An 8674-nucleotide genomic window follows, 5' to 3' on the forward strand; every position below is an offset into this window, starting at 1 on the left:
TGCTTATGTTGCCCAGGCTGGTCTTAAACTCCTGGCTTCATGCAAAGTGCTGGGACTACAGGCGTGAGCCACCACATCTGACCCATTGTCTTAACTTGGACCAGTAATGTTGCTGGCCTTTTCCTGGGTTCATTCCCTCTGTCCCTCCTTCCAACTTCCCTTATTCCAAGCCAGGAACACCCTCACTCATTTTCAGGAACATACTTCTTAACCTCTCTGTCCAAGGCCGCTGACCTGCCTGGGGTTCCTGGGGGTGGCACTCATAACATCAGGGAAGCCAGCCGTCTGGGGGTACTGGTCACAGGCTAGTGTGTGGGGACTGCTGGCCTGTCCGCTCCCCCACCTTTACTCATGAGGGATCAAGGCCATGGAGCTGTGTCCCTGGCCCAGGGATGTCCAGCAGGTCACTGACAGCCAGACCTGGGTCTCCTAACTCCCAGTTCTTCCTGATACCCCATGCTGCTACCTCTTACCTGGAATTGTGTCTTTTTTCCACCCAGAAGCTGGTCCCTGTTCCTTCCCCAATCAATATGCAGTTGGTCGTTCACTTCCATTTTCATAGCCAAAGTCAATATTAGCTCCTGCAGAGATTTATTTTACTGAATCAATAAAGCTGTGTGTGGCAGCTCATATTTTAGCTGGGGAGCCTCCGCCCCCCTTCCAGGAGCTCACTTGGGGACTTTATCAGTTGACACACTGTGGGAAAAGGACTGCAAACTGTTAGTGTTGGACCGGATGGTGTTATTGAAGGGCAAAGAGGACAAGGACCCATGGTGGGCTGGCAAGGTGGGGCTTGCCTCTCACTGCATGTCAAGCTGTCCCAGCCTAAGGTGTGGCCAGGAGTGCTGCCCTTGGCTGCCTGAAGGTCATCCCTCTGTGATTGGCCCACGTCACTCCTGGAATCGGGCCGTGTTGCATAGGTCCTCCTGTGTCCAAGGCTGGCTACTGCCCATCAGGAGTGAAAGCTCCCCAAGGCAGGGACCTCATTTGGGCTTGAATTCCCCACAGTCTTGACACCTTAGACCTCCGTAATTGTTAACTGAATGAAGAAACGATAACCTATTTGGTATTTATCAAGAGCTCTTCTTCCACTAAAAGCATCACGTCGTGTTGTCCTCACATTAGCTGCTCAACTAGGTGCCACTGCACTCCTCATTTTGCAGATGAGGAGACTGAGTCTTAGAGAGACTAAAGGACTGGCCCAAAGTTCCTCAGCTGGAAAGGGGCAGAGTCGGAATCAAACAAACAGTGTTGTCTGAGTTTGAGTTCTCCCAGGAGCAGACTCTGTGCGGGGCCTCCTCTGCAGGGAATTTATTTGGGAGGTGGTCTCAGGAAGCTCCGGAGGGGATGGAAAAAGCGATACAGGAAAGGGCAGAGACCAAATCGGGTGTGGTGTAGGCTGTTGAGGCTCCAGCCCACCGGAGACCTCACTGGGATATGTGCCACAGAGTTGTCCCCTTCGATGGTCACGGAAGCCAGGGTGCTTGTCCTCACCCCCCATCTGGTCGTTGGCCTTATGTCCAGCGCCTTGTGGCTGGGAGGAAGCTCTCAGGCCAACAGTTGCAGGTGCTGTGGCAAGTGCCGGGACACAGCGTATGGCCCCAGGAATTTGTGCCTACCATAGAACAAATCTAGAGGTCACGAGTGCTCACTCTGTGCTGCAGGCGATGGGTGCAAATGTGGAGTTCTGCACAAGGAGGCAGGCGTTTAGACGGGTGAAACTGGGGTAACTTAGAAGAGGCTTATCTGCTGCCTTCTTTCCAAAGAGGCTAAGCTGCTTCCTTTGGGAAGGGCTGTACTTGTCTCCTCTTCTGCAGAAGTGGAGCGTGGATTGGCCTTTGCAGCTAGAAGTTGCCTTCTGTGTGTGGCTGGCAGCTACTTTAAGTGATTCAGAATAAGTACACATTTTTAATTTGGTAGATTTATAAAACCATACACTACGTTTCCAACAGCTCCAGGGCATGTATACAAATTAAATTCATAATTTAGAGTGGATGCAGGGAGGGCAGCAGCCTGGAGCAATGCGCTAACACTTTCACAGTGTAGCGGAGGAGCAGCAGCCTTGGCCCGGGATGGACGCAGAGGGCCCTCAGCTGCTGGCCAGGTGAAGGAAGAGTGCGTGTCCCCTGGGCCAGGCCCACGGCACCTGCCCTGAGAAGTAGAACCTTGCAAACAGCCAAAGGAGCATCTGTCTCGTGTTTCTAAATAATTCAGAAAGTGCTAGAGGGTGAGCTGGGGTGCCCAGAAGGCTGCGGGGGCCATCCTGGCAGCCTGGGTGAAGTGGGCTCCATGGGGACACTGGCGAGGGGCAGACTTAGCCAGCTCAAAGGAGACAGCTGCCTCCCTGCCCCAGCCAGTTGTCGCCCGTGGGAAGGCAGGGTAAGTGCCATTAAGTCTTCTGACTTTTAAAGAGAAGCTAGAAAGCCAAATTTTTATATTAAATCTTCTGGCTCCTTTTCTTATGTTGGCAGCTAATTCAGATTTATTTTCTTGTTAAATTCTATGTGGGCCAAATAGAACAGGACTGAGAGCCAGATACGGATTGTGTGCAGTGAGTTTGTAAACTGAGCTCTCCGAATCTTGCTGTATAGAACGTTACGTAGCTGAAGATCAGAAGGGAAGCGGGAAGGAGGGGAGGGCGAGTGTGGCACCCTGGCGGCCCGGCGAGGCCGTGCCTCACTCTTCACTCCGGTTGTCAGTCCTGCAGCTCACCTGGGCACCAGGTAAGTGATCAGCAAATGTGGCCATTGCAGGGCCTTCCTACCTGGAAAGGGGGACTCGGTCCAAGTGTGAATAGCCAGCAGCCAAAGAACTGTGTGAATCATGGTTATTCAACAATTTTAAATTATCTTACTGAATCACCCTCTTTTAATTCTTCCAAGCATTCATTGGGCTCTATCTGAAATGATCTCATTTGTTCTGTGGCAGTTGCCTGATGACGGGACTTTGTCAAGGTCACCTTTGTTCCCTAGCATCAGAGCGGGCTCAGCACACAGCAGGCAGGGCTCCCGTGAGCGTTGCTGGTGAGACCTGCCCTTCCCCCTTCCATGACACTCTGTACTGTGTGCTGCCATCAGTGGACCCTTCTCCTCCCCTGGCTTGTGACCCCCAACAGGAGAAAAGTTCTGCTTTATACTCTTATTTTGAAAGCACAAAAAACGGTGAGGAAAAGTTACCCAGCACATGGGATTTGTTAGATTTGCAAGAAGAGGCCAATGGCCAATTTGAGAAACGCTTTCTGACCAAAAACTCTGATTGCTTTAGTCATGCTGAGCCCCTTCCCAGTTTCTGGAATGTGCTCCCCTGGCTTTCTCCTCCTCACCCTTCAGGCCTCGGCTCAGGTGGCCAATCGTACAGGGTGCCTTTGCTCTACTCACCTGGGTGCCCGTGGCACCTGGACCACCTCCATCATGTCCCACATCACACTGTGTTGGGATGGTCTCTTCATCCAACTCCCCATCCAGACCCCGTGTCCCTAGTGGGGACGGAGCTTGTGTATGGGGTTGGAAGGAGGGATCCTGATAGCAGCTGACATTTACTGCCCACTGATTCTGTGCCAGGCTTGTGCTGACCGGCTCACTTGAATTCTCTTACTCAGTCTTCATGTTCTCCTGGTAACCTAGATGTCCTTACGATCCCCATTTTACAGCTGAAGGAATTGAGGCATCAAGCGGCTAGGTCATTTTCCTTAAGTCTTAATGTTCAGGCAAGCCAAGATTGCACTTGGGAGACTTGACTTCAAAGCTCTTGCTCTTGCCCTTGGTACTACACCACCCCCCCGAAGCAGATGTTCAGGAAATACTAGTTGATAAACAAATGAATCCCACAGAGCCTCACAGAAAGCATCACAGAACCTGTAGTGTTTACAAATGCTTTCAAGTCGTCATGTCCTTTGTAGTCATTATGCTCTTGATTTTAAAGGGCAGTCTGGAGGCACCCCAAGCTGAGTCCCCTAACCCATCTGCCTTGGGCAAATTAAAAACAAGCACCATCAGTCTCAAGGGTATTGAGCTGGTGATGCTTTGGTTCAGCTCATCCCTGCTCCTGGGGACAAAAATCAAAGTGAACCCCTGACATGAGCCAGATGTGCAGTCTCTGTGTTGAGAGGTCCAGGCCGCAGCCTGGGGACACCCGTGCTGAACCTCCCTCGCTTTGCCCCTAGATCGCCTGTGCTGCTGTTGACTGCGTCAAAGACAAGAACCAAGACCTGTGTCAGCAGGAGGCCGTGAAGGCCTACCCCACTTTGCACTACTACCACTACGGGAAGTTTGCAGAAAAGTATGACAGTGACCGCACGGTGAGTAGGGGAGAGGCATCTGCCGGAGCTCTCTGCTGACGGGCAGGAAAGCAGCCACTGGGGAGAGGCAGCTCGGGTGGCTTCCCAGAAACCACAGAAGTCCCGGCGAACACTGCAGCTAGAGGCCCAGGGGGCTGTCACAGAAGTCTTGGCCCCAGAGCCGGGTGGTTTCCAGGATGCAGAGAGTTTCCGCGTGTGCTTCTCAGGGCTGGCCTCGGGAGCCAGGCAGACCCTGGCACTGCGCAGTCTGCCCACCTCTGTCTGTCCCAGGATGAGCTTTCAGGGGGCCGGGGGAGGGAGAGTGGCTCAGGGGTTAATGCACCTTGTCCTTTTTCTCTCTCTCCTTCCCTTACCTGCAGGAATTGGGATTTACCAATTTTATTCGAACCCTCCGGGAGGGAGACCACGAAAGACTCGGGAAAAAGAAGGAGGAGTTGTAATTTCTGCCTCAGAGAAAGCTTTTCCATTACACTGTGAATGATACCTGTTTTGTTGTCCTTTCTGAATTTCCACATGTTCCGAAGACAAAGTTTTTTACAGCCGCTTATGGCCATTTTGTACAATTTTGAAATAAAATTAAACCATTTATTTGGTGGCGTGGTTTATTTTCACGGAGCCCCTGCTAACAAAGGTGGACACTCGGGTTCTCCCTCATTCTGCCACCTCCTCCGGGAGGTGCAGAGCGCTCCAGGGCCGCGTCTGCACCTGCGGGGCTGGCCCCTGTCGGTCATTGGAGAGCAGAGCAGGGAAATGGGACCACGGAATATCCTGTTGGAAAATGACGACCCATTGGGAGGAAATACATTAATATGACCCGGGAAACAGGGCTGCTAAAGCAAATGGAAACCAGGCACTAGCTTTTTCTGGATCACTGTGGTTTCAGTTTTGGTGTGTTCTCTACCAAACTCGTTTACGCATTTCTCCTTCTCCAACTATTTCTGTCTTTTCCTCTCCATTCCCTCCTTGCTCTCCCTTTAAAGAAAATTAAGTCGCCACTTCAGGGTGGGGGTAGGGGGCCCCTGCGCGGCTGCTTGCCATGCACGCTGGCTGGAAGGGGCGGCGTATTCAGTGTGCCGTGTTGGATCTGTTAGCCAGCCCCCACCACCGCACAGATAGCCGCAGACCTTCCCGCCGTGCATCCACGGGTGGCACCTCCCGCTGCCGTCCGCTTGTGTACATCTCTTCCCTGATAACCTTGCGCGCTAGTCCTGCTTCCTGCATCTCAGCGTGACTAGTGCGCCCTGTGCTCAGTAGCGCAGCCAGAGGCCGAGCGCCCTGTGCCACGTTTTGTCCGCTCAGTGGCATTTCGCCATGGGCCGCAGAGCAGCCTTGCTCTGGATATTTTTGACTTTAGCAGTCCTAGGCTTGGATTCCCCGAGTAGTTCAGAGGGGAAGCCGCCTATGCGGCAGTACTTGGGAGCATGTCTTGGTGGCCTTGCTGGGGAGCTGGTCTGCGAGAACAGCCCTCCTTTCCTGGCCGGCCCCCACCTCCTAGCTCAGTCCTTCCTGCCCATGGATGCGCTGAGGAGAGGGCGGAGCCTCAGCGTTCCTTATGGCTGAGTGACTGTGGTGCCACTGCGCGCAGCTCCGCCAAGTGAACTCAAGGTTTGAGAGCCCTTGTTCTGTACAGTTCTCCAACCCCCAGATTTACAGCCTGGCCTGCTCGGCCTTTCTCTTTTCTCCTGAGAACACACTTCCTTGGCTGTGGCCCATCCTTCTCCCAGGGGATGGGGATGGAAGAAGGAAGCATACATTTAAACGTCATTTGAATACATTTACAGAGGTCCTTACGGTTGAGGACCATACACACACAAGGAGTCATTGACACAGGTATTGTGCACTCATTCATGAGAGCACGTGTGTGTGGTCGTGGGTTTCCTCGATGGTTGTATGGGGTATTTGTGTGAAGGAACACGTTTATTTGTATCTTCAAAAAAAAGTTGTTTGTGGGTTTTCTTTTTTTTTTTTTTTTTTCCCTTTAAAATAATACCTAACAAAGGCCACTTTCTGGCTAAGGATGCTGGTGTGCCCATATTCAAGGCTTTCTTTCGTCTATTCCACAGCTTCAAAGTTCAGATTTTCCTGGGCTAACTTCTGTGTGAGAACTTGAAAACATCATGAAATGTTGTCAATTATAAATTTAAAATTAATTTAAAAAATCATGAAATGATATCCTCTTCAAACCTCTCATTACTGACTTTGGGCATGAGCTGAGCAAGTTCATCCCAGCCCTGGGCAGCTGCCTTTGCAGACAGAACTCCCTTCCTCCGCTCCTCCCACCTAATACACGACACACAAACACGCATGCATCCCGATTCTGGAGCTCTGTGCAGATCAAACCATGGCCATGGCATCTGGGTTAGTTCTATTCCCAGTTGCCACCCTCGGTTCTTTGGGGGTTCATTGATGTTCAGTGTGGACCCCCTCCCCCGGTGGAGGTCCTGCTGTCACTCCCCTGCGTTCCCCTGGATCCTGCATCTGCAGGAAGTATGTGAGTTAGGGGAGTTCTCATCTCCATCGTGATTTTGGTGGCTTCGGTCTAACCTTGGCGTCTATTTCTTTAGGCTACTGCTTCTGTTTCAGCTCCCCAGTGTCCACCCAGCCTGACCCTGCACCCCCCACCTCTTGTCCACCAGCAATTCCCATCACCACCTAACTGGAGCCTTCAGAGCTGGCCCCCCGGCTCTTGCTTTCCCCACGCTGCCCTAGACACAGTCATTCAGCAAGTCCCTAATCCATGTAATTATTCCAGCATCCAACTCATATTTTCCAACCTTTCCTGAAGAATACAATGAAAGAAAATGTCAAATATTTTGTTGAGGTGTGGATATAACTATATTTACCACATTTCTCTGGTTAACCTATCTAATAACCCTATGAAAGAATAATTGTTCTTTTACCTGTGCACAACATTTTACAGTTTGGATGCAATTTTTTTCTTTTTTTTTGAGACAGAGTCTTGCTCTGTTGCCCTAGCTAGAGTGCAGTGGTGTCATCATGGTTCACTGCAACCTCAAACTCCTGGGCTTGAGGATTCTCATGCCTCAGCCTCCCAAGTAGCTGGGACTACAGGTGTGCACCACCATGCCCGGCTAACTTTTTCTACTTTTTCTGTTTTTAGTAGAGACAGGGTCTCACTCTTGCTCAGGCTGGTCTTGAACTCCTGAATGCAAGCAATCCTCCCTCCTTGGCCTCCCGGAGTGCTTAGGATTACAGGCGTGAGCCACTGCGTGTGGCCCTGAATGTATTTTTAATCTCACTTTATTTAATGTTCTCACAACCCTATGCTATGGAGACGAGGACGCTGAGGCTCAGGGAGGTTAGGTAACTTGCCTAGTGTCACAAAGGTAGTAAGTGGCACAACTTAGATGCAACACCGGTACACTGACCCGTTCAGGGTTCCATCCTCTTCCCCATAACCAACAAGATTTTGAATAGGTGACCCTTCCTTTTAGTGATGATTGCTTCCTTCCATGCCCCCACTACTCTTTACTTTAATAACCAGAATAGGCCCGGTGCAATGGCACACTCCTGTGGCCCCAGCTACTCGGGAGACTGAGGCAGAAGGATCATTTGAGCCCAGGAGTCTGAGGTTGCTGTGAGCTATGATGCTGCCACGGCACTCTAGCCTGGCCAACAGACTATCTCTTAAAAAAAAATAAATAAACAAAAACCAGAATAATGCCTGCCTCATAAAGTCTTCCCTTTCCTTGACTGTGATTTAGCTATTTCTCACATTCTTTCAGGACCCTGGGTAAGATTTATTTGGGCCAAAAATAACTTTATTTAGAGCAAGCAAGTGCTTTCCTTCAAACTCTTAACCAATCTTGATTTTTTTTAATTTATTTTTATTCTATATATCATCTCTGTAAAAAAAATCCACTAATACCTAACAGATACCTACATGTATAATATATTAAATATGTTATACAGACGGTCCCCAACTTACAATTTTTTTTACCTTATGATGGATTTATCAGGGTATTAAATGCATTTTTGACTTAAAAACTTACCATGGGTTTATTGGGACCTAGCCCCATGTTTGGTCAAGAAACAGCTGTATATAAAATATGTATTTTTATATATGTGTGTGTGTATGTATACAATCATGCACCATATAATGATGTTTCAGTCAACAGTGGACAATATATATAATAATGGTCCCATAAGACTATAATACTGTATTTTTATTGTATGTTTTCTATGTTTAGATACACAAATACTTACCATTGTGCTATGGTTGCCTATAGTCTACAGTAACATGCTGGCCAAGTTTGGGCAATAGGCTATATCGTATGGCCTGAGCGTGTAGTAGGCTAGACCACCTAGGTTTGTGTAAGCACACTCTACGATGTTCACATGACAAAATCGCCTAAC

At 49.8% G+C, this 8674-nt stretch overlaps 1 protein-coding gene across 1 annotated transcript in view; it reads left to right on the top strand.

Annotated features, from left to right (window-relative positions):
• Nucleotides 1-4885, top strand: part of PDIA5 (protein disulfide isomerase family A member 5) — an 86322-nt gene extending 81437 nt beyond the window's left edge. The window contains exons 16-17 of the mRNA XM_069475114.1: nucleotides 4163-4297; nucleotides 4657-4885. Of these exons, the coding sequence (XP_069331215.1) occupies nucleotides 4163-4297; nucleotides 4657-4737 (216 nt within the window). The 3' untranslated portion in view covers nucleotides 4738-4885. The remainder of the gene's footprint in view (nucleotides 1-4162; nucleotides 4298-4656) is intronic.
• The last annotated feature ends 3789 nt before the right edge of the window (nucleotides 4886-8674 follow it).

Source organism: Eulemur rufifrons, chromosome 7, assembly GCF_041146395.1.
Source record: "Eulemur rufifrons isolate Redbay chromosome 7, OSU_ERuf_1, whole genome shotgun sequence".
In the NCBI taxonomy this organism is placed as follows: domain Eukaryota; kingdom Metazoa; phylum Chordata; class Mammalia; order Primates; family Lemuridae; genus Eulemur; species Eulemur rufifrons.